At 35.3% G+C, this 24732-nt stretch overlaps 1 protein-coding gene across 6 annotated transcripts in view; it reads left to right on the forward strand.

The window, feature by feature from the left end:
- The window catches only part of LOC113085541 (A-kinase anchor protein 13-like), a 39715-nt gene that overhangs the window by 12942 nt on the left and 2041 nt on the right, over window positions 1–24732 (forward strand). For 2 of the 6 annotated variants that reach the window (XM_026255180.1, XM_026255178.1), the window contains exons 4-29: window positions 2223–2506; window positions 3227–3274; window positions 4184–4243; window positions 5630–5816; window positions 6000–6102; window positions 8717–8759; window positions 8855–8963; window positions 10575–10737; window positions 11838–11905; window positions 12030–12081; window positions 12186–12330; window positions 13538–13641; window positions 14081–14227; window positions 15192–15439; window positions 16222–16347; window positions 16435–16552; window positions 17927–18178; window positions 18729–18805; window positions 19339–19520; window positions 19987–20069; window positions 20626–20802; window positions 21000–21152; window positions 21297–21358; window positions 22684–22728; window positions 23012–23062; window positions 24121–24558. In XM_026255180.1, the coding sequence (XP_026110965.1) occupies window positions 2223–2506; window positions 3227–3274; window positions 4184–4243; window positions 5630–5816; window positions 6000–6102; window positions 8717–8759; window positions 8855–8963; window positions 10575–10737; window positions 11838–11905; window positions 12030–12081; window positions 12186–12330; window positions 13538–13641; window positions 14081–14227; window positions 15192–15439; window positions 16222–16347; window positions 16435–16552; window positions 17927–18178; window positions 18729–18805; window positions 19339–19520; window positions 19987–20069; window positions 20626–20802; window positions 21000–21152; window positions 21297–21358; window positions 22684–22728; window positions 23012–23062; window positions 24121–24558 (3525 nt within the window). Of the gene's footprint in view, window positions 1–2222; window positions 2507–3226; window positions 3275–4183; window positions 4244–4288; window positions 4569–5629; window positions 5817–5999; window positions 6103–8716; window positions 8760–8854; window positions 8964–10574; window positions 10738–11837; window positions 11906–12029; window positions 12082–12185; window positions 12331–13537; window positions 13642–14080; window positions 14228–15191; window positions 15440–16221; window positions 16348–16434; window positions 16553–17926; window positions 18179–18728; window positions 18806–19338; window positions 19521–19986; window positions 20070–20625; window positions 20803–20999; window positions 21153–21296; window positions 21359–22683; window positions 22729–23011; window positions 23063–24120; window positions 24559–24732 lie in introns of those variants that run through there. The other 4 variants (XM_026255179.1, XM_026255181.1, XM_026255183.1 and 1 more) reach the window with 4 other exon arrangements.

Genomic DNA, 24732 nt, shown 5'->3' on the forward strand with positions numbered 1-24732 from the left:
TCTGCACAAGTGTGCAAGATGACTCATGTATAAAAGTTTAATACCGAGGTTTAACAGCTTTGAAAAGTCCCTAACTTGAAACATGAGGAACAGTAAAAGCGATTGCTTATCACAGGGGATTTAAAATCTTTTCATGCCATGGACCTCCAGATGTGATGATCCCCTTGATTTAAAGTGAGTTACAAATTTTAATGCAATATAAAGAGATATGTATACTATAAAATATTTCAATTTAATTTTAATTTACTTTAATTTAATTTCATTTTATTATTTTTTTTCTCTGAACATTTCTCTGGCCCATCTTGCACCGACTAAAAGCCCTGCTTTACAAAAAAAAACACTAATAACCACTTAATGCGGAAAACAAATTCAGAAGTATGATACATATCCGGTGATGAATGCAGAATTGGTAATTTTGTGTGTTCATGTGAGCACTAGGGTTTTTGTTGATTTTGAGGACACCTAAATGTTAAAACCCTCTAGAGGTTTTTTTTTTTTTTTTTTTTTTTTGTCTATAAGTTCTCCAGAACCCTTTTTTAAACCTCTTGCACACTCGCACACACACTTACAAACCACCCCCTCTGCTTCCTCACACACACGCTCAATAGAAGCTATTTCAGGGGTGCATGAATAGAGGGCTTTCATCCCCCCAGAACACAGACGAAAACCTCAATGTGTGTCAGAAGCTCAAATCCTCTTCACCTTGTCTCTCCAGCGCTCGGTGCAATAGACTCATCAAAACCTCACACCAAGGCAGCTCACAACTGCTTTAAGTTTAGGTGTGTGAGAACATAGGATACGGTTTGTGTGTGTCATAAGATGCCTGGATGGATGAAAATAAGGAGTCTGTGAGTGTGTGTTGGTGTGTAGACGTCTTGGTCGGTCTAGCAGACTCATTTCACCCTGGTGATGATTCAGTGACATACTTTTTCACTTTAAAGTGACAGACAGCAGTCTGAGAGATGCACAGAAGTTTGAGGCAAACAAACTCTTACAGTTTAGCTATACTTCAGACGTGAATCCGTTTTATAGAATAAATTTGAGGAAATAAATAAAAAGCTATAAAAAGGAGAAAAAATGCTAATAATATGATGATATTATTGCTCTGTTCAATTTTGAAATGTTCTCAATGCAAACTTCAAAATTTAGTCTTCAATATTACATTTCATATAGAATTCAAAAGTGAATCAAAAATAGGTCATGAGGTCAGGATTAGTTTTGTTATTGTTACCTAAAACTAAAAAAGATAAAATATAATTTTTAGATAAAAAAAAAAACGACATTTAATGAAAATTAGAAATGTTACCTTTGCAACTAACTGAAATACTAAAATTACTATCACTAAAACGTAATTAAAAATAATTTAAAGCTAAATAGAAATGCACACCGACACACACACTATATATTAGATGATAAAACAAGTTGACTGACAAGTTGACAAAATCTGAAATGAACTGAATAAAAAAATGTATTAAAGCTAAATAGAAATATATAAAACCCCTAAATTAATAAAAATCACATTTATTTTTTTACTTAATGATGGTAAATAAATAATATTTAAAATAACACTGGCCATAGAATCAATATAGTGCTACTTTGCAAACGCTGTATATTCATATATATGTATATTGTATAATATATGTTTTTTGTCATACAATAATACACTTAAAAAAAAAAAGATTTGCCGTATTTTTCGGACTATAAGTCGCACCTGAGTCGCATCAGTCCAAAAATACGTCATGATGAGGAAAAAACATCGCATTTATTTAGAACCAAGAACCAAGAGAAAACATTACCGTCTACAGCCGCGAGAGGGCGCTCTATGTGTTCAGTGATAGACTACAGGAGAACTGAGCAGCATAGAGCGCCCTCTCGCGTCTGGAGACGGTAATGTTTTCTCTTGGTTAATTTCTCTTGGTTCATGTCAAATTGATTTTGATAAATAAGTCGCATCTGATTATAAGTCGCAGGACCAGCCAAAGTATGAAAAAAAAGTGAGACTTATAGTCTGGAAACTATGGTACTTAGTTAAATACTCTCAGTAGGATTTTTGGCAGAACAAATGCTTGAGCTTTTTAAGTTTTTATTTTTTTATTTTTTGTTTTGTTTACGAGACATAGCCAGGTTTTATAGCACAGTAGTGCTTTGTTGTGATGAATAATTTCATCTGTCTTAACAAAGTCTGTTAGTTAATTTGTGTCTGATTGGTGTTTATTGCTCAGGGGCACGAGGCTGTAGGTGGAGGCGACAGCACGAGCGAGGTGTCCGTCTCCTGCTCCTCCACGGACGACACGGCCAGCGTGGGACATCCCAGCTCCTCGGCCGAAAGCTCTGAGGAGGTGCGGCAAGGAGGAGAGGCAGAAGAGGAGGCCAAAGACAGGCTGACGGAGGTGCCACTGCCTGCCTCTCTCTGCCGGTCCACCGTCCGCTCCCTCTCTCCATTACGCAGACACAGCTGGGGTCCTGGGAAGAACCAGGGAGGGGAAGAAGAAATGAACCAGCGCAGGTACACGAGGAGATGTTGATGATGCTAAAGCTTGTTCTTAGGAACATTCTTATTTTTCAGCTCTGTGAAAACGGAGTACGTCAGTACGTCAATTAAAATAAAATATTATTTAAAAGATAAATATCATGTTTTTTTAATGGTTTATTTAAACATCATACTATTATCTGTTGTATTGGTTTTAATTTATAATGATATAATAAAAATTCTACAGTAGTTAAGAAATAAGACACATTAAATGTAATGTGCTTAATTGTCATAATGTTGCAATGCAAGACGAATCTTAGCGATCCTAATATACAGACAGACCACAACTGAAAAGTTTACATATTTACATAACTCCATATTTGGTTTTCAGAGTCACATGAGCCTTAAGAAATCATTCTGATATGCTGATTTTGTGCTTAAGAAATATTTTCACTTATAATACATTTTAACGCACTGAATTAACTCCCGCTCAGAACGCACTGAATTCTAATGCATTAGCACCTTAAACATGACATGCTGTGAGAATGACATCGCTCACACTTCTCATCATGTGACACCCTTTTCTCACCTCGCTCTTCCCTTTGCTCTTCGTTTGCATTCACTCATTTTTGAGAAGTAATTCCATACTTTACTAGTTTCACTTTTACCTCTCAGAGACTCTTATCATACAGATCTTTGAAGTCAAAGTAGGTTAATCTTTCATATTTTCATGTCATCTCATCTTTTCATTTCCAGTTCTGTACGAAGTGCAGGAGAGAGAAAGCCTGTGTTTTACAGAAGAAGGTATCATATTTTCGTTTATAATCTTTATTTCAAGATCTTCATTAGTATCTGAAATCAATATAAATTCCCATTTCCATGCATCACAGTAATGAATATTTGACAATGAAACCCAATTTTTTGTATGTTTTTGAAATAAAAAAAACTGTTCATTTTCTCCATACTTCCCCCCCCTACAGTTAATAAACCCAGTATGTATGCATGTATTTGTTTGTTTGTTTAAATCACTTGTATATTTTATAATTCATTTATCATTTTTTTATTTGTTTATAATTTATTCATTTTTATGTATTAAATATTTGTTTTTTACATTTTATTTTCTGTTAAATATATTTGATATATTATCTATATATCTATCTATCTATTAAAATTATTTAGCTATTCATTTTTAATTATTTATTGATAAAATAATGCATAATTTATTTTTTAATAATGTATTTATTCATTTTTATTGTTTATTTACTAATTCATATATATATATATATATATATATATATATATATATATATATATATATATATATATATATATATATATATATATATATATGTATATATATGTATGTTTGTGTGTGTGTGTGTGCGCGTTCATTTATATTAAATAGATTTTATATTATAATTTCCATGCTGGCATTGCATAAATTGCAATACTGGCGATGGAAATTAAACCCATACATTTTTTTAATATATGTTTTGCCCCCCATCTGTCCCCCCTCCCCCCCAAAATAAGAAGATTTTATGGAGAAAATGAATAGTATTTTAACTTCTGGAACCCTACTGTTGTGATCTATAGGAGCGTAATAATCAACCCAGTATCTTTCATCAAACTGTTAACTGAACATATCTTCATTTTTCCGCTCTACTACTCCTCTAACTGGTTTGTGCCCTCTGGCGCCCCCTATATTTTGTCCAGTCTGAGCTGGTGCCCCAGTGAACCCTGTCGAGAGCTGGAAGAAATTAGAGAGCTCATCAGGTACTGCAAGTGTACGACTGCGTTGTGTGCAAGCTTCCTGTAAATCCAACCGAAGAGCCAACCCCTCTGACTTGCACAAAGAGCTTTTGCATCAACATTTGCATTACCTGTTTGTCAGAGCAAAGTGAAACGTTTGTTTAGGCCTTATTCTGTGCTGCTTCAGTCAGCCTCGGCGAAGCTTAGAGAAATGATGGCTTTTGAAAGTTAGACGTGTTCCTTCAGAGATACATAGGAGGGGCTTTTTGCGGTGTAGTTTTTGTTGTAGCTTCTTTTGTTGTTACGTGATGACTAATATTGTTGTACTCGAAACTGCTCTGAATGTCAGGTAAGCGGATGTTTGTAACAAACCTGCTTCAGATTGTGGCACCGAAATGTTAAATAAATATTGAATATGCCTGATTTAACTTGACTAAAATAGTTTACACCAATTAAATCTATGTTTAAGTGTCAGATCAGTAAGACGTAATCATCATTTTCACTTTCAGTGTAGTTTGTTTTTTGTTCGTTTTTTTACTATTCCATTTATCCATTTTGAGGTTTAAAATAATTGTTATCTCGATACAGCTGGAAATATTCTAGCCACCTGTATGTTCACATATATATTTTGCATCCTAAAACACTTCTCAGTTTGCCTTGGTTTGCTATTGTGCTACTCTGTGTGCAGCTTTGAGCTTTTTTTGAGCTTTGAGTCTTGGTGTCTCATACTAACAGCAGCCATTCTGTTGAAATTCACTATTTTGGTGTGCTAGATTGAACAGAAATAGCTTAAATCTGTGAACTTTTCATAGTCTGAAAACCATCCACTACATTTCAATAATGCACTTTTTGAAGATGTCCAAATGGGTTCTTTAAATTAACTTCTTACAGCATAAGAGTCATTATAATGTAAAATAAATAAGTTCTGAATCATTTTTGGATGCTACTTTGGTGCGTTTAGTGTAAAATCAACATGCACTTTGCATATTTTGCATCTTGTTTGCTGGTAGTATACAAAAAAAAAAAGACATGTGTATGCCTTTTTGGGTGAAAAATAAATCATGTAAACAAAATATTTATTTTGATGTGATATACAAATCTGTGAGGGACAGATGTGATGATCAACAGGTACAAAACAGTATTTTCCGCACACGCTCAGCTTTGCTTTCTTTTGTATCACTTTAAATAAGGCGACTCTCAAAGTCTTTCTTTCTTTCTTTTATTTTTATTTTATTTTACATATTTATAATTATTTTTTATAATTATTTTTTTTTAACTGTTATTATGTATTATATTCTATTTTAAATTGTTTTTACTTTTTTAAATTCTATTCATGCATTTTTTTAAATCATTTTTTTTCTTTTTTCTTTCTTAGTCTAACTTGGTTCTTTATGGTGTGTTCTGTTGCAGTTATAGTTTGGAGGGTCTAGCAGCAGGGATTGAGGATGGCAAACGTTGGATACCGCAGTCCGGAGGTCCATCCACACATCAGCGAGGGGTTCAGAGGCAGGAAAGTGAGGAGAGGGGCTCACTGACGTCTCTCACAGAAGAAGGTCCTGAGTCTGATTTGGGAGAATGCAGCATACCAGTTGGTCAGGTGAGCTATCTAAAAACCATCTTCTCCAAATCAGGACATTTAGGTTTATTTGACGCCAGCATGAAACGACATGCTACTTGTTTTACTTACTGTAACTTTCTCCAAATCAGGACATTTAGGTCACATTCAGGACATTTTTACTTCTGTAACTTTATCACTGAGCATCTGAGTTTTTGATTTCAGAAATCAAGGAAGTATCATCAGTTCAGACACAGTGGTCCATCTGTGACTCTCCCCCTCAAAAAATCAGTCTCTATGCTTTCCATCAGCCAACGGGACATAGATGGTAAGTAAAGCTGCTTTATTTCCATTTCTTTTCTCAGTTTCTGGCTTTTAGAGATTGAGTTATAGTTAGAAACATCTTTTGGTGTCAGATTGTTCTACTTAATTCCTTGTTTCAGAGGTTGTACACAAACAGGTGGTATCAATATAACATCATTTGTTTTCCTCATCTGGTTTGTGTTAGTTGTCCTCCACCCCTTTCTCAAGCCCTTAAATCATCTGGTTTAATAAGTACTTGCTCTGACTTTTCCATCCCCAATGCGGCCGCACAACGATAGGAAGAATTCGACGAAAGAGGCAGATCTCATTTAAATTCAAGCTCTCACCACTCCTCCCCAAATCTAAAAGTGTCTTTGCTGTCACCTCTTCATCTAGTGATGAGGAGGACATCATAAGTAAGTTACAGTAAGAACTGGATAATAGCATCTTCAGTATAGTGACCTCCAGCATCTCATCCCTAGATGATGTCCTGTGATTCACAGCAGATGTAGAGATAGATGAAATATCTTAGTCACACTCGAAACCTGTCCCTCAAATAAATATATATATATATATATATATATATATATATATATATATATATATATATATATATATATATATATATATATACACTCAGTTAATAAATTAAAAGTATGATCCTCCATATAAAAGAGTGCTATCATACAGGTGCATCTCAATAAATTAGAATGTTGTGGGAAAATTTATTTATTTCAGAAATTCTACTCAAATTGTGAAACTCGTGTATAAAATTTGATGCACACAGACTGAAGTAGTTTAAATCTTTTGGTTCTTATAATAGTGATGATTTTTGCTCACATTTAATGAAAACCCACCAATTCACTTTCTCAACAAATTAGAATATTGTGACATGCCATATGTCCAGAAGACAATCAAATCATTGCCAAAGAAGCTGGCTGTTCACAGAGTGCTGTATCCAAGCATATTAACAGAAAGTTGACTGGAAGGAAAAAGTGTGGAACAAAAAGATGCACAACCAACCGAGAGAACCGCAGCCTTATGAGGATTGTCAAGAAAAATCGATTCAAGAATTTGAGTGAACTTCACAAGGAATGGACTGAGGCTGGGGTCAAGACATACAGACGTGTCAAGGAATTTGGCTACAGTTGTCGTATTCCTCTTGTTAAGCCACTCCTGAACCACAAACAAAATCAGAGGCTTCTCACCTGGGCTAAGGAGAAGAAGAACTGGACTGTTGCCCAGTGGTCCAAAGTCCTTTTTCCAGATGAGAACAAGTTTTGTATTTCATTTGGAAACCAAGATCCTAGAGTCTGAAGGAAGGGTGAAGAAGATCATAGCCCAGGTTGCTTGAAGTCCAGTGTTAAGTTCCCACAGTCTGTGATGATTTGGGATGCAGTGTCATCTGTTGGTGTTGGTCCATTGTGTTTTTTGGAAACCAAAGTCACTGCACCAATATACCAAGAAATTTTGGAGCACTTTATGCTTCCTTCTGCTGACCAGCTTTTTCAAAATGCTGATTTCATTTTCCAGCAGGATTTGGCAACTGCCCACACTGCCAAAGGCACTAAAGGTTGGTTAAATGACCATGGTGTTGGTGTGCTTGACTGGCCAGCAAACTCACCAGACCTGAACCCCAGAGAGCATCTATGAGGTATTGTCAAGAGGAAAATGAGAAACAAGAGACCAAACAATGAAGATGAGCTGAAGGCCACTGTCAAAGAAACCTGGGCTTCCAGACCACCTCAGCAGTGCCACAAACTGATCACCTCCATGCCACGCTGAATTGAGGCAGTAATTAAAGCAAAAGGAGCCCCTGCCAAGTATTGAGAACATGTACAGTAAATTAACATACTTTCCAGAAGGCCAACAATTCACTTGAAATGTTTTTTTATTATTATTGGTCTTATGAAGTATTATAATTTGTTGAGAGAGTGAATTGGTGGGTTTTTGTTAAATATTAGCCAAAATCATCACAATTAAAAGTACCAAAGACTTAACAAAAGACTTGGAAAACATTGCCTACTTACACAAATTTAATTACCAACATTTTATTCTCAGTTTCAGTTTTCATTAAAACGTTAATGTTGGTTTTGAAAAACGAAAATATGCTGACTATATAAACTAGGCAATATTGCGTAACTTTGTACTTTTTCAAAAATAGCTGTTTCAGGTATGCAGATCATGTCTTTTCATGAGGTGGCAAAAAAAAAAAAAAAATTCAGGCAAAGTAAAAGTATCATCAATAGTGTATATCAATATTGTGAAAATATTGAGAGATACATTTAGCTATATCACCCTTGGACATGGTCATATTCTGAACTAGCCCTATCTTACTACCCCTGCCTTTAAATTTACAATCATATTTAGATATTATTGTGAGAAATTCCCCAGCATTTTTTATTGATTCCCCAAAAAAGTGTGTGTGTGTATAAATAGAAATAAATAAATAAATATATATATATATATATATATATATATTTTTTTTTTTCTTTTAATCTGGTTAAATTGCTTGACCTAGCACTAACTCTTACTGCAAAAAGATGATTTTGCATGTGTACGTAAATCAGGCTCTATCACCGGGCACGAAGGCTGTTTGTTGTTGGCGAAGCTAATTTGAATCCATTGTGTACTTACAGGCATGACGTCATTCACCAGTGCCACCAGCTCAATGGGATACAGGTCAGACACCCATGACTATTTTGGCTCATTTCATTTAGGCATTTGTGGAAACAGAGTATTGTATTCATTTATATCTTGATTTTTTATTTTTTTAGCATCACAGAGGAGGAACCTGGTCCTTTAAGAGGAGATTTTGAAAAAAATACCACCAAAGTGAGCCGGACGTTCAGCTACTTGAAGAACAAAATGTACAAGAAGGCCAGAGTATGTCAACTTTTGTTGTCAAGTTTTTTCAGTTTACTTCCTTTATACCAGTAATGTAGATTAGATCATCTTTTTCATTCATACTGATGATTGGATGCAAAGTCAGTCAACGTAAGACAGGAATTTACCATGGTACTAAAATGAATGAAGAAGTAAATGTTGTCAGGTTCTTTCTGAGCATTAGAGGAAATAAGACAGGAAGAGAAGGCACGGTAATGTTTCATTCTTTAATGTTAGCTCAGCATTTTAGCATTTTAAAGGGCCAGTACCTTATTTACAAACTGCAGAGACATAATGGGAAGAGGCACAGATTTTTTATTTTTAGGCTACTTTGCATATATCATTTCAGAATTGACATCCTATTAATACTCTAAACTTGCCAAAAGTCAAGATATTTTTGGCCTAGTTTCACGTTTACACATTTTGTGCTTTGTAAAATAAAGCATTCAAATCAATTTAATACTTTACACATTGAATTTATACCCTGAAAGGCTTTCGTCTATCGGCTAGAAATGTTTTCATAAGGGTGTTTTTACACCAAAACGTACAGATTTCATCAGCACGTTGCCGTTCTTAGACCAGCAATGACCGTGTAATAAAAAAGGAAGTAAGAGTCACAGCACCTCCCAGCTCGGGTTGAGTCACTTCCTCCCGAATCTGAGGTGATGCTGAACTTGTTGTCTCGGTAGAGAGTCTTGCAAAGGCTCTGCCTCCTACAGTAATGTTATATAGAAAGTTTTGCGAGGTGCAGGGCCGCTATCAGAAGATAAGGACCTTGAAGGGAGAAGAGGTAAGCCAAATCTCAATCGCTGCTTTTGACGAGAGCGATGATTTGTCCCGTTGACTTTTTGTTGTGTATCTTCTGTTCACACTTCTAGATGTTCACGTTTTCTGAACTCCTTAGTTGCCTAACAGTGACACGCTCACTGTTTATTTGTCATAGCGATGGTCTTTTCAGTGCATTTCATCCACACCTGACACATTATTGACGGTTGTTTAAAAAAAGATACATATTTATAACCGTGTGCAATTTAAATGAATATTTAAAGTTTAGAATAAACCAGATGGTATGTTACTTTTGCTTTTTATTGCCAAAAATGGTTGTTTCTATACAGTTGCTTAACTGGAGGCCTGTTTTAATAAGCAGGAAGCTGAACTTTGTTACAGGAGAACTTGACAACAATTTAGAGGATGTTTATGCACAACTGTCTGAATCACAATGAAAATGCACTCAGTTTGAAATGACATCGCACCTTTTTTTCTTTTTTCTTTTTTTAATATATTACACAAATGAGCAGCTGTGGATAATAGGGTTTCCAACTAAAGGTCCTTCTCTTGTTTAGCATACTTATCAGCTCTGATCTGGGGTGCTCATCCTTTAAAATGTTGTCCTGTAAAGTTTAGTAATGGCAAACAAGCACCTTGTTTAAGAACGTGACGACAGGTTGGTGCAGTAAATTACTTTGCAGAAATGCTATTAAAGAAAACGATGAGCAGTTCGAGTTGATGGGTTTAAACTAAAGTAGCTATGATGGGCATTACGGTGCCTGGCATATTTAAGCACCGAGTCTGTCGCCTATTGTAATATTTCTTATTCCTTTTCTGGCACAGGAAAAAGAAAAGGAAAAGAATCGGGAGAAAGTCCGAGAGGCCAAAGAGAGAGAGAAGAAATCAGTGAATGGACACGTGTTCAGCACGTCAAACTTGCTGCATCCAGCTTTGTGCCAGCAATGCAACAAAACCCTCAACACTAAAGATACTGTCAGCTGCACAAGTAAGAAGCCATTCGGCATTGCACCTCTGGTATTAACCGCCGTTTGAGTTATTTACTCCCTTAAACTAGATTTCACATGCAAAGACATTGTGTAGTATAATTGTGTATTACCTTTATTTGTACAGTGCTTATTTTGGGTACAGACAAAGCAGTGATAAATAGGAAAAATAGCAGAATCATGCGTAGTATGTGCAGGACACATATAATATCTTTTGATTATCAGTATGAATACAGAATAGAAATGCTAAGGGGGTTTAAAGATGTCTGAACTGATGTGTCATGTATTTCAAAAGACTCGTTGCTTAAAAATAGGAAGCAGTTTTGGTAACATTGTTCACTTCCTCATGGAGCTGCTGAAGAGAAAAACGTATTCATGTAGGGGGAAGTCTTTGTTGTATTGTTTTATTCCTTTCCCTCCTCTTTGTTTGTTTGATGCTTTTTTACATTTAGGTGTATAAATGTCCCGTAAGTTCTCGATGAATTTATTTTAGCATCTGTCCATAGCCTTCTAGACCAACCAATACTGTAGATCTATATAAAAATAACACAATAAATAAATAAAAAATGATATAACATACAGTAATGGCAATTATTAAAAAAAAATTATGCTAAGAAGAAATAATAAACAAAGAAAATATACTGTTTAATTAATTCCGATCACACATATAACTAGTTCTCTCATGGGGTTTGAAAGTGTTGTTGTGTTTACTAATGCTGTATTTTCTGCAGGAAGCATCTGAAGATCATTGTGGTTAGATTCTTGCTCTTAGAGAGAGAAGTGTGTTTCTTGTTGTCATGTTCGTGGGGTTTAATTTGTGTGTGCTTGGTGGAGTTTCCTTACTGGAAGGAATTCCTAAGCATAAGCCCAACTGTCTTTAACACTTCGACCATGAGCCAGATTAGCAAAATAGCAAACATAGACCTCCAGCTACATCAGTCCCTTGTGTTTGGTTATGGACATGAAGTCTCTGCAAAGAGAAAAAGCTGTGTTTATGCTTGGGTAGCAAACTGAAATATTATACTGCAACGCTGTAATATAGCATCTTTATCAAAGAAGTGAGTACTTTCCTAATGTGTTCTTTTGACGTGTGTTTATGCAGATTGCAATGTGAGAGTTCACAAGAGTTGTAGAGAAAACATCCCAGTTTGTCCCAAAAGCAGAATGCAGGTATAATATGTTTTTGTTTTTTTATTCTAAAATGTACCATATTCTTTCAGTTACATGTCAAGAAAGGTGTTTGCCTTGTCTTCTGTTTAAAATATCTTCCTTTTTTCTGTTTCGTAAACAACAGTTTGCTGTACCAGAGTCCACCAATATGCCTGCCGTCACTCTGCGAACAAAATGTGGGTTTGTTGTTTTTGTTTCTCTTTGTATAGTCTTATTTTTTTATGGCAGCTGATCTTAATGTTGCATGTGAGTTATTATTTTTGTGTGTGTGTGTGTGTAGCGTCCACAATGCGGGATCGTCCCTGGTCTGCTATCTTTTCTCCAGAGGAGCATTCGGTGATTGCCCCGTCCAGACGAGCCACCAGTATTATGCCCTTCCACGGCAGCAACCTCTCGAAAAGCATGTCCATCAACAACATTGCAATGTTAGTTCCTAAACACATATACCAACAAGTATTCTCAGGTTTTAACTGAGAATGAAATTACTGGATATGTTTGTAATAGTTATCTCAAACTACAACTATGAAAAATCATTCTGTCTGAAATAAACCTAGTTAAATATAGATTAATATTTTACATTTTTTTTTTTTTACATTTTTTACATTAATATGATTTACATTTATGTACTTAGCAGACGCTTTTATCCAAACTGACTTACAGTGCATTCAGGCTATATTTTTCCCCCTGGGTATTGAACCCATGACCTTTTGCTCTGCTAACACAATGCTCTACCACTGAGCCAAACTTAAGTAAAACTAAACTAAAATTACTCAAACTAAACGGAAATAAAAATAAGGTAAAGCTGAATCAAAATATTTCCAAAATAAATAAATATAAATGCTAATTCAAAATCTAAATAAATACTTTAATAGTATATAATGATACTAAATTAACACTGCACAGAATATGCTGCTTCCTGCCAACTATTATGAAAAGATGGCTATGAAAATGTACAGTATAATAAATTAAAATTACCTCAGTGTGGGGATCAATTTTGGCTATGAACCAGTTTCTTAGTAGTATACATATTACTGGCATATTGTCGGTTTATTAGAAGTTATAAAGCACATGTTCTGCATTAGCATATTCTACATCTCATATTCCTAGCCAATACCTAATCTTAACAACTACCTTCCTAGCTATTAATAAGAAACTAGGAGTTTATTGAGGAAAAAACATAGTTTATAGTTATTTAATAGTGAGAATTGGTCCCCAAACTGAAGTGTGACCATTACCTCATGTTGCATGTTTACAGATAACTGGTATCTTCTCAGCAGTATGTACAAATATTGCATTTTTGGATCTACTTTTGAGTTGAAACTTAAATAAAATTAGCCACTAAGTAGAAATACTCTTAAAAAAAAAACACAAAATCAGATCAAATGAAGCTTCTTCCTTTGTGGGCTCTACCCCAGTATTCTACACATTTGGACAAATGTTATACTGTAGGTTATATGGGTGTTCAGTGCATATAGACAACATGGGTGCTGCATTCTTAGCAGAAGAAGTGTGGTACAGTAGTAAGCCATTCCCAACATACAAATGAACAGAATCTTCAGTGAATCTGTCTTTAGGGCACTTGACCTTACTGACCTTCTGTCATAACCACACCACCTCATCCTCTTCCTGTAGGTTTGACGATATGCCTCTAAGAGGCATGCGGTATCTGTCTCAATCCACAGACTCTCTCCACAAACCCCACAAGGTTACAGCGTCCACTGAGTCTTTAGATGAAGGTAAGCAGACATATTTCCCCCCGGTATAATACCAGGTACAATTTCTTGCCCTCTCAAAAGCTTCAAAGAGCTTTCAAGCTGAGATCTTTTAGGGGAGAGTGAATAGGTTATTAATTGTCAGAGCTGTGGCTTCATGGTCTTTTATCCTTTTCTTTTCCACTCAGTTATTTCCTGTCATTCCTCACTTTCACTATTAATGAAATAGTTTTTTGACCATGCATTCCTACTACCGTCTATTTATTTTATGTATATTTTACAGTACCCTAAGATTGTGTGCAGTGGAATTTTAAGAAATAAATATTTAACCTCTTACTGCTCCTGACGCCAAAGCGTAGAATAACAAAAAAACACACACTGATGTGCCACGCCATGCGAACCAAACCAAAAACTGAGATATTTATTGAACCGTGAGCTAACTGTATTGTTGCATCTCTAATAGGAACTGAGATGGTTGACAGCCGGCTGATGGGAGAGTTTGAAGCAGATGTTAAAGAACTGGAGGCCGATTCCTGGAGCCTTACTGTAGATAAGAAATATCTGAAGCAACTCAAGAAGGACGTCATTAAGAGACAAGATGTCATCTATGGTAGAATTTAATGCAATTTCCATTTCTTTATAAGCATCTGCTGTTCTGTGAGTTTTTATTCACTTACTCTGACTAAATTTTGGTAATGCAAAATGCTATAGTGGGTTATTATACTTAACTAAAACCACAAAAAAATGTAAACTTATTTTATTGCAGCACGTTCATTTAGTTTAACTTTATGTACTAAAATAACTTAAACTTTTGAAGAAACGATAACCAATAAAAAAAAACAAAAAATTATGAACACTTTAAATTTAAAGAAAAAGGTCAATACAAAAATCTAAATAATAAACTATAATAGTTTATCAGTGATACCAAAGTAACACTCTTGCAATTTTATTTTATTTTTTATTTTTTTTTTGCATGTGGAAGTTTTGACCTAAATGTTTATTCATGTTTACTTCCGTTTTGTCAGATAAACGCTATTTTAAAGGTTGCATGGACCACAATCTAAATGTAAAAAAGTTAAAGTTCAATTGATTTGAGGGAAAGTCTGTGAAATAATACAATATAACTTCACTAATGTACAACATTAACATTAACACTCACTAACTTCAGTATGATAGCTTGTTGAACTTTGATCCACAAGTATAGATTATAATTCTTTTGTACTTAATCTTATTTTATTATGTTTGCTGAAAGCACAGCCAATTTTTATTGTCAAGTAGATTTTTCTAACTTTTCCATAAGTTTATTACTTGAAGTCCTAAAGCTGTTTGCTAATAGTTGCTCTTAGTTTCTCTGATCAACAATAGGTAAAAAGTAACAACTAACTTAAGTTAATTCAAAGTGGATGTTTACAGTTGAAGAGAATAGTTCAGAAGTAGTTGACAACTTACACATGGGAATCTCTTCCTTTTCAAGGAGTCTACATCTCCATTGATTGCTCTGAAAGCAAGAAGCGTGCAAACTGCTGCACTCGCAGATGTCTGGATCTAAACATCCTGTTCCTTTATCAATCCAGAGCTGGTCCAGACGGAGATGCATCACCTGCGGACGTTACGGATCATGTCTGATGTGTACTGTAAGGGCCTGCAGAGAGATCTCCAGCTGGAGGTCCAGGCGGTGGAGAAGATGTTCCCCATGCTGGACGAGCTCCTGGAACTCCATTCGTTCTTCTTCAGCGCTCTGCTGGAGAAGAAGAAGGAAGCAAAGCTGGAAGCAACGGACGGATTCATAATCAACAGGATAGGAGATGTGCTGGTCAACCAGGTATGGGTGTTTGAGTGTGTGTGTGTGTGTGTGTGTGCTCTTGTTTTTGTGTCACATCAGGGCACAACTCTGTATAATGACATGGGTATGACACAGGTATTCCAAGGAGAGGGTGACTTATGAGGACATAACCCATGTCCCCATTTTTCAAAACGCTTATAAATCATACAGAATTAGTTTTTTTGAGAAAGTAAAAATGCACAAAGTTTCCTGTGAGGGTTGAAAACTCATAAAATGTAATTGAAATTACAGATGTTATTAGGGAAATTTTAAAGTATGAAAACAAACAAAAAATGTATTTCTTTATTATTTTACAGCATTTCTACAAAGATTATCAATTACAAAATTAATTACATCCTAAAAATGGAAAGAAAATAATAAATGTCAAGAATATAATACATAATCAATGTATATTGTTTAGACTATGTATTTATTTGTATTTTTTAACAGATTAAATATTTTATTTGCTTGCCTGCATGTCATGTGACCTTTAACCAACATCAAAGAACTGTGATTATGCAAATGTGTCGTTAAATTATTAAAATGTTAACTTAAAGTCTGAGGGTAAATATTTTAGATTAAAGTGGTTTGGCTGACAAAAACCTTTGCAAATCGCTGTTATACTACATTTGTGAGTAGTAATGTTGCCTTGTATTGTAACTTATTAGCATATAAAGACGTCTTGTTGAGTACGACGTGCAGATGTCAGCTTGATATAGACCGCAGATTCATTGTTCATATCCAAGCTCCTGTGTTGATTTATGTCACATGATATGCTTCAGTTCTCAGACTCCAATGCAGAAGGCATGAAGAAAATCTATGGCAAATTTTGCAGTCGACACAGTGAAGCAGTGAACTTCTACAAGGAGCTGCATGCCAGAGACCGACGCTTCCAGGCATTCATCAGGGTAAATGCTGCACTTTATTATGTTGGTCATTCTTCCCATTAAATGCACAGAGATACCTAACAGTCCTCAATGTGCTCTTGTTTCTAGAAAAAAATGAGCAGCAGTGTTGTCCGGCGTATGGGCATCCCAGAGTGCATATTACTGGTGACTCAGAGGATAACAAAGTACCCGGTGCTTTTACAGCGAATCCTGCTGCACACCAAAGGTGAGATTTACTCTGATTGGATTCAGTCACCAGCTGTCAGGGGTTCGAGCATCTTATGAAGGCCACCACAAAATGGTTATATATATATATATATATATATATATATATATATATATATATATATATATATATATATATATATATATATATATATATATATATATATATATATATATATATATATATATATATATATATAATATAAGAAATCGATCAATCAGTTCTTAGTAGTAGTGTTTGGGCTAAATGGTTATTATAGCAGAAAATGCATATTTTGTGGGAGCTCTAATTCACTTGTGACCCATGTGATCCAGTCCCATTCCCAATAGTTGTTCAATAAAAAAAAAAGAAGATTACACTACCATTCAAAAGCTTAGGGTAGGCAGGATTTTTTTATTATTTTTTTATTTTTAAAGAAAATAGTTTCAGCAAGGATGCACATTACAGACATTTGTAATATTACAAAAGATATTATAATATAATATTCAAATAAATGCTATTTTTTTTGGGCGTTTTTTTTTCTGAAATATTTCTCAAGCACTAGTTCAGCATATTAGACTGATTTCTGAAGGATCATGTGACACTGAAGACTGGAGGAATGATGCTGAAAAATACAACTTTGCATCACAGGAATAAATTACATTTTAAAATAAATATTTATAATCGCGTTTTACAAAAAATCATAAAGGGGCACAAATCCGCTCATGTAGAAATTTCTATAGTATTTTAATTCTATTATTTTATTTTTTACTACCAAATCACAAGATTAAAATAAAAAAATGTCCATCAAAGATACATAAAGTACTAAACATTGTTCACGTCCATATAAATAGTTTTGCTTTATTATTTGTTCCTCTAAATATAAAACTGTAATTTGTTTTTATATAAGAATAGAAAACAATTATTTAAAATTGTAATAATCATTCACAATAGTGTCAGTTAAAAAAAAATATATATATTTTTTTTTCGGGTACTGTATTTGACAGATTGAGTCATCACTGCCTACTTCTGAAGGTCCTGAACTTCTCCGATCTGCACAAAAACACAGAGATGATGATATCTAGACACAAATGAGACAAACAGATCCTCATAGAGACACAGCGTGTAAACATTTCACATTCACTGCAAATCATCAACAGTTGCACAGCCCGTCTGAAAGGCTTTTTGGTCACGTTCCCGACAAAGAGGTTTTAAAGTGAATAAGAGTGTCAAGTATAGCAAATATCCTTTTCAGGGGCCATTTGAGAAGGAGCTTATAGCTCTCAAGAGGATTTGATTGAGACTATAAAGAAACAACATAGACTGGTTTATTGTTTATAGGAATTTCTTACAACTCAATTTCATCTGAACCTGAGCGTATGTGTGCTTGTGCAGAGAACGAGAAGGATTTTGAAGACTTGACGCAGGCGCTACAGCTGGTGAAAGACATCATCGCTTCAGTGGACAGTAAAGTGAATGAGCATGAGAAGAAGAAAAGGTTGAAAGAAATCCACGGCCGTACAGACAGCAAGTCCATCACGCGCATGAAGAACGGTCAGATGTTCGCCCGAGAGGATCTGCAGCGCAGTCGCAAGCTTCTCCATGATGGTCCTCTCCAGCTGAAAAACGCTGCCGGACGACTGAAGGGTAAAACTCTCTCACCCTAAATCTTCTTCAGCAGTAGATAGAAGAGAAAACTCTCCACCTCTCACAGCTTTTATAAACGAGGGATTCTTCCGTTTCGAAAAAAATCAACATCTTTAAGATCCCATGTGCTGAAATCTGTTCAGGGCTTTGTTAATGATGTGTGAGTGTAATGACATTTTTCATTTTGAAGGAAAAGGTAATTAAACCATTTAGCTAGCCAGTAATTAATGGGAAGTTAACATTGAATTATTATTTCAATCATCACAGGGGACAAAATCACCAATGTAAATATATATATATATTTTTTTGTCATTTTATTTAATTGTATTTTTATTTATAAATATTTATATATATATATATATATATATATATATATTTACCAACTAAGTTATAAGTTTACATACAAATTATTTATCAAAGGTACATACAATATTGCATATTTCCACAAATATTATTAGATAATTTGTTGTTCTTTTAAATATAAAAATGTAATATTGTAGAATTTAATGTTTACTGTAACAGCTGTTTTTTGTTTTGTTTTTATCTTAAGATGTCCATGCACTCCTTCTTTCGGATGTCTTTGTGTTCCTCCAAGAAAAAGACCAGAAATATGTTTTTGCGTCTCTGGTAAGTGATTTGATATCAGTTTTTTATATTTAATGTCACACGCTGAAGCTGTAACTTTTGATTTAAAAAATGCATGAGTATATGTTGAAATTATGTTGAAATCTTCCTGACCTAAGATTAATAAATGTTGTAGAAATAGTTCATTCTTAGTTAACTATATTTAATAAAAGTGTCCTTATACCTTATAATAAAGTGTTAAGATTTCTTTTAATAATGCGCTTCTATTATAATTATTCATGGCATTCTTTGTTCATGATGCTTTATTTTAAAACCCCCAGAATATAATAGGAAAAGCTAGCCTCCTTATCAAAGCAAAGAATTAGATTAAATAAAATTTCCGTAACACAAATGTGACATTAATTTTAATACTTGGGTTTAGAGTTTTTTTCAGGTTAGCAAACACAAGGGTTGACTGAATACACATTTTACACTACAGTGTTGTTGAAGTTTGGTTCAATCAGCTGATTTACCGTCTCTCTGATCTCTCTTCCTCTCTCTGCTTCACTCCGCCCTCTTCCTCTTCTCATCAACAGGACCAGCGAGCCACTGTTATCTCCCTGCAGAAGCTGATCGTGCGAGAGGTGGCCCACGAGGAGCGAGGTCTCTTCCTCATCACCGCCGGCATCGCAAACCCCGAAATGGTGGAGGTTCACGCCAGTTCCCGAGAGGAACGTAACACCTGGATGCAGCTGATTCAGGACGCCATGAACTCAATGTGAGTAGCAGATATTCGCATACTTCCCTCTGCATCGTGGCTTAAAAACAAGGTGCATTTATTTGAGGAGCAAAATTGCTAATTATTTTTTTTTTTGCTTCAATGTAATAATTATTTCTTGTGCCAAGCATAAATCTAACAATGCATCAACAAACTAATTTTCTCATTTAAAGCATGAGCATCATTAAATTAGGATATATTCAGTGAAACAGTGAAACAGTCTTTTTTTTTCTTATTCAGTCATCTTGATCATCGCCATTTATGGATATTTTACAGAAAGACAAAAAGAAAATATTTTTTGCTATGGTTATGGCTTTAAAATGAGTTCTCTTAAAAAAATTAAAGATTAAATATTTTAATTATATCAAAATTACTAATTTTGAATGTTTTATTATTAATGATGGTATTGTTCAGAAATTACCAGTATATATTAAAGGTTCTCTTTTTTGTGTGTGTGTGTTCACAGACAAAAGGATGATGATGAGGGGATCCCGAGTGAAACTGAGGAAGACAGGAAGCTACTCGAAACAAAAACAAAAGAAATGAGAGGTGAGCAGCTTTCCTTTCTCTCTGTTACTTTAGCTCATTTTTCAGTTTATAATTTTTTTCCCCAAATTATTCCAATTATTCAAAGTAATATATTTCTTATCTAGAGAATAAATAAATAATCACAACTGATTTGTTTAGGAGTGTGTGTGTGTATAGAACATTAACAATTTTATGAAAGTACAAGCATTTAAGCCACATTAAATAGTAACTCAAGATTTGAGTCTGATTTGTAAGTCTTTTTGACCATTTGATTAAAATGAACTGATTCAAAAGAGTCATTTGCTTGTGAATCACTTTGTACTGTTTGTGACATGCAGTCAGCAAGGACAATGCAAGCTAATTAGTTTAATCAATTCTTAAGCCTAAAATTAGAAATAAAAGCAATCTTTTGACATGGTGTTGTTCTTCATCACGAATAGTAGTGCAGGAAATATATGTATGTGTGTGTATATATATATATATATATATATATATATATATATATATATATATATATATATATATATATATATATATATATATATATGCAAATAACACAAACTCCTGTGTGTCTTAGACATGCTCCAGAGGAAGGATGAACAGATTGTTTCACTCCTGCTGGAGAAGATGAAGCTTTTCCGTGAAATGTGCGGTTCGTCCGACGACACAGCTTCGGCGGTTAAAATGCTCTTCAGGGCCAACAACGAGGACGTGCCCAAGGGGGAACCCATCATGATGGACGCTCTCAGAGAGGGTAAGAAATGCCACCAGCGTCTTCAGATGCTCCTCACCTGTTGTCTGAAAGCTGATGTGTTGTTTATGAGTCATTTGTGTCTGGTGGCAGCTGTGGCAACATCTCATTTCCAGTTGTAATGTTCTTCCAGGACTAGTAACTCACTTAATGTAATGCGGTTAGTGACGTGCGTGTGTGTGTGTGTGTGTTTGTGGCAGTGGAGATGTTGCAGGCGCTGGTGAACAGCAGTCTGGGAGGGGTGGTGGGACAGCAGCTGGCCTGCGCTCCGGGGAACATGGGACCCGTGTGTCTGCCACGCAGAGCCGAGACCTTCGGAGGGTTTGACAGCCACCAGATAAACATCTGCAAACGTGAGACATTTAATCTACTCATTATGATTACTCTCATGCTTCAGATCCGGCAGTGCAGCTGATGGTTGCAATGTAATAAATCTGTATATAAAGCACAGTTACGGAGTCGATTCTGCTCACTGTCATTGTGTCTTGTGTCTGTAGATGGCGACAAAGAGGAAGCTGAAGATCTTCGGAGGACAGGATCTGACAGTGTTCTGAAGAAGGTAGGAAGTCTAGCAGTATTAGCTTTGGTCCAACATTATATTATCTTATATGTTCATAATTCTGAATGTATAAATATAAAGCCTGAATTTTTAGTTACAATGTGAGTTGTTGTTTCAATATATATTGAAATATACAGAAGTCAATCTTGAGTATATCATTCTAAATCTGAATAATTTAAAATGAAACCTACAATAAATTACTTCTACTATATTAATAATTCAATATATGTATATATATGTATGTATAAAATATATGCAAAAGATTGGGGTCTGTATGATATGTTGTTGTTTGAAAGAAATTAAAGCATTTCTTCAGCAAGTGACAGTAAGGACATTTTAAAGTTGAAAAGCATTTCTATAATAATTAAATAGTATTAAACTGTTTTTCCATGAGAAATATTGGTAACACTTTAGTTTAGGGAACGATTCTCACTATTAACTAGTTTGCTTATTAGCATGCAGATGACTAGCATATTGGCTGTTTATTAATAGTTATAAAGCACATATTCTGCATGAACATATTCTGCATCTCTATTCCTACCCAGTACCTAATCTTAACTAACTATTAATTAGCTGTAACTAGGAGTTATTGATGCAAAAGTCAGAATGCAAAAGATAATAGCGAATAAATCTGAATATTGAAGTCCGAACAGCATCACACAAATCATATACATCTAAATCAGTTGTCAGAACAATCTTAAAAGCATGACACATTCAATTTAATAAAAATAATTTAATTTTTTTTTTTTTTCTTTAGTTGATGCAACTGGAAGCTTTTTGCTGGTCTTAAATTCAGTATTTTATACAGTCTTCCACATTTTTTCTTACACTACAACCACTTTTTTACACTTTTTGACTAAAAGTAGTGTGATTATTTTTTAAAAATATTAATTTCTAATGATTGCTGTGCTTCTGCTCTAAATTAATGTCACATAATAACTATAAACTCCTGTTTTTTTTATGTTGTTTTTTTTTCAGCGTGGGTATATATTTATTAAAATATTTTAAAACAACATGAAAACCCCTATCAATAAACAGCCCCAACCAGAACAATACTCCCCCCTAGTGTCATTTAGTGTTTACTACACACATGTGCTGTCAGGTTTTGTAGCTAATGGGAGTCATTAGTGGAGCGAGGGCTCAGTGGAGGGTGGAAAATGAATAAGCGTGCATTAGGAGCGCCCAGCATCGGCTGACTCTGTAATGTGTGTAATGAGCAGCGTGAGCTGGGCTCAGGCCTGCGCTCGCTCTGTCTGGTGCTGGGCTGATTAAACACTCTCAGCTGGGCTCAGTAAAGCTGCAGTCTCTGCTTGTCTGCTCCACAGGGAGGAAACGCCAACCTGCTGCTCCTGCAGAAGAGAAACAGCGAGGTAAGACAGAAGAGCATGCTTCTTTTAGAGTTCAGGGTGTTATCCTTCAGCTCATCTTGGGGGTGTGGATGACGTTTTTAGCTTGCAGAACTGGCAAAGAATCAAAGTGTACTTGGATAACATGTAGATATGATAACAACTGTATTGTATTGGTTAAGTCTCCGATATAATTAGTTATAAATATGTTAACAATCAGCATACACATTTTGAGGTTTTTTTGCATGCTGTTTTGAGATCGAGACAAATGACAATGTCTTTCTTGATGGCTTGTGTTTCCTGACAGCAGATCCTGACTGGTGTCACTCACCTGCATGACCTCCTGACCTCACTTCAGGTGTGTATCTCACAGCCGATGTTATATATGCTGATGTGACAAATAAGAAAAATAACGCGTTAATTAAGATTAATTAATTACAGAAATATCACTGCAGCACATCGAGCCTCAAGTATAACCTCAACGCAAAACATATAGCAGCTAGCGTGGACTTTACACTTTATGTTGAACTATATATTATTTTGTTGGTGCAACAGTTTATGTTGAACTCTTTATTGTTTTGGCCAAGGTTATTGAGAGTTGGACTTAGTATGTTATGGCCTCTGAAGCAACAGAGAGATGTTTTCTAATAGTCAGGGTTTCCAATCCACCTATAAGCTACCTGAATTTCTGAAATGTACTATTTCTAAATTGTTTCTAAATATGCTATTGCTACACTTCATGGCAAAAATTGCACTGGTCTGCTAGACTTGGTTGAACAAAGATAAACAATATTTTGTTGCTTAAGCTTATGTATTCAGTCATTATTCAATGTATACTATAAATCCATGTGAAAAAAAATGACTTCTCACTGTTCTCAGGTCAAATATTTATATGCGATAAAAATGCGATTAATATCGATTAATTAATTACAGAGCCTCTAATTAATTAGATTAATTTTTTAATCGAGTCCTGGCCCTAATATTTATATATATAATTATATAATTAACATCTTGCAGATACTTCAAAGTGTATGCGTGCGTGCGTGCGTGTATGTATATATGTGTGTGTGTGTGTGTGTGTGTGTGTGTGTATGTATGTATGTATGTATGTATGTATATTTAACACAGGTGTGATCAAAAGTGTACATACACTTTGAAGTATCTGCAAGATGTTAATTATTTTACCAAAATAAGAGGTATCATACAAAGTACATGTTATTTATTATTTAGTTCTGACCTGAACAAGATATTTCATATAAAAGACATATATATGCAATCCAAAATAGATGATATTTGTTGAATGTAAACAAATGGCCCTGTTCAAAAGTTACATATGCTTGATTCTTAATACTGTGGTGTCACCTGAAGACAGCCGTGTCTTGTTCTAAATGGTTACTTTATGGATTTTGTTTCCAGGCCGTGGTGCTGCAGCAGGACACTTTTATTGAGGACCAACGTCAGGCCCTAAACGAGCGCACCCCGTCCCGGTCCTCCTCTCGCCCCCCCTCGCTGGTGGAGCAGGAGAAACAGCGCAGCTTGGAGCGTCAGCGTCAGGAGGCCGTCACCCTACAGCACCAGCAGGCCGTCCACGCCGAAGAGAAGCGGCGCAAGGTTAAGGAGTGGGATGTGAAGGAGCAGGAGCTGACGGACCACGAGCTGCTGCTGCAGGTGAAGGAGGAGGAGATGCGCAGGAGGAACAAAGAGCTGGACGAGGTGCGGCAGGAGCTGCAGGGGAGGAAGGAGGACTATCAGAGGGATCTAGAGAGACTGAGGGATGCTCAGAGGAGGCTGGAGAGAGAGAAGGAGCAGCTGCAGAAGGAGATGGAGAGAGTGGAGCACCTCCGTGAGGTGGAGGTGAGACATTCAAGCTACAGTAATATACAATATTAATTCACTCAGAATAGAGATCCGAAGGCCGTCATCTTTTTTCAAGCAGTATTTAATTGAAAATTTGAGGGCATCCAAAAACTGGTTTGGAAATGGTTTAAAAGACTTAGTTCTTAAAATTTGACTGCATATGACTGAATA

This window comes from Carassius auratus, unplaced genomic scaffold, assembly GCF_003368295.1.
Source record: "Carassius auratus strain Wakin unplaced genomic scaffold, ASM336829v1 scaf_tig00041806, whole genome shotgun sequence".
Classification (NCBI taxonomy): Eukaryota; Metazoa; Chordata; class Actinopteri; order Cypriniformes; family Cyprinidae; genus Carassius; species Carassius auratus.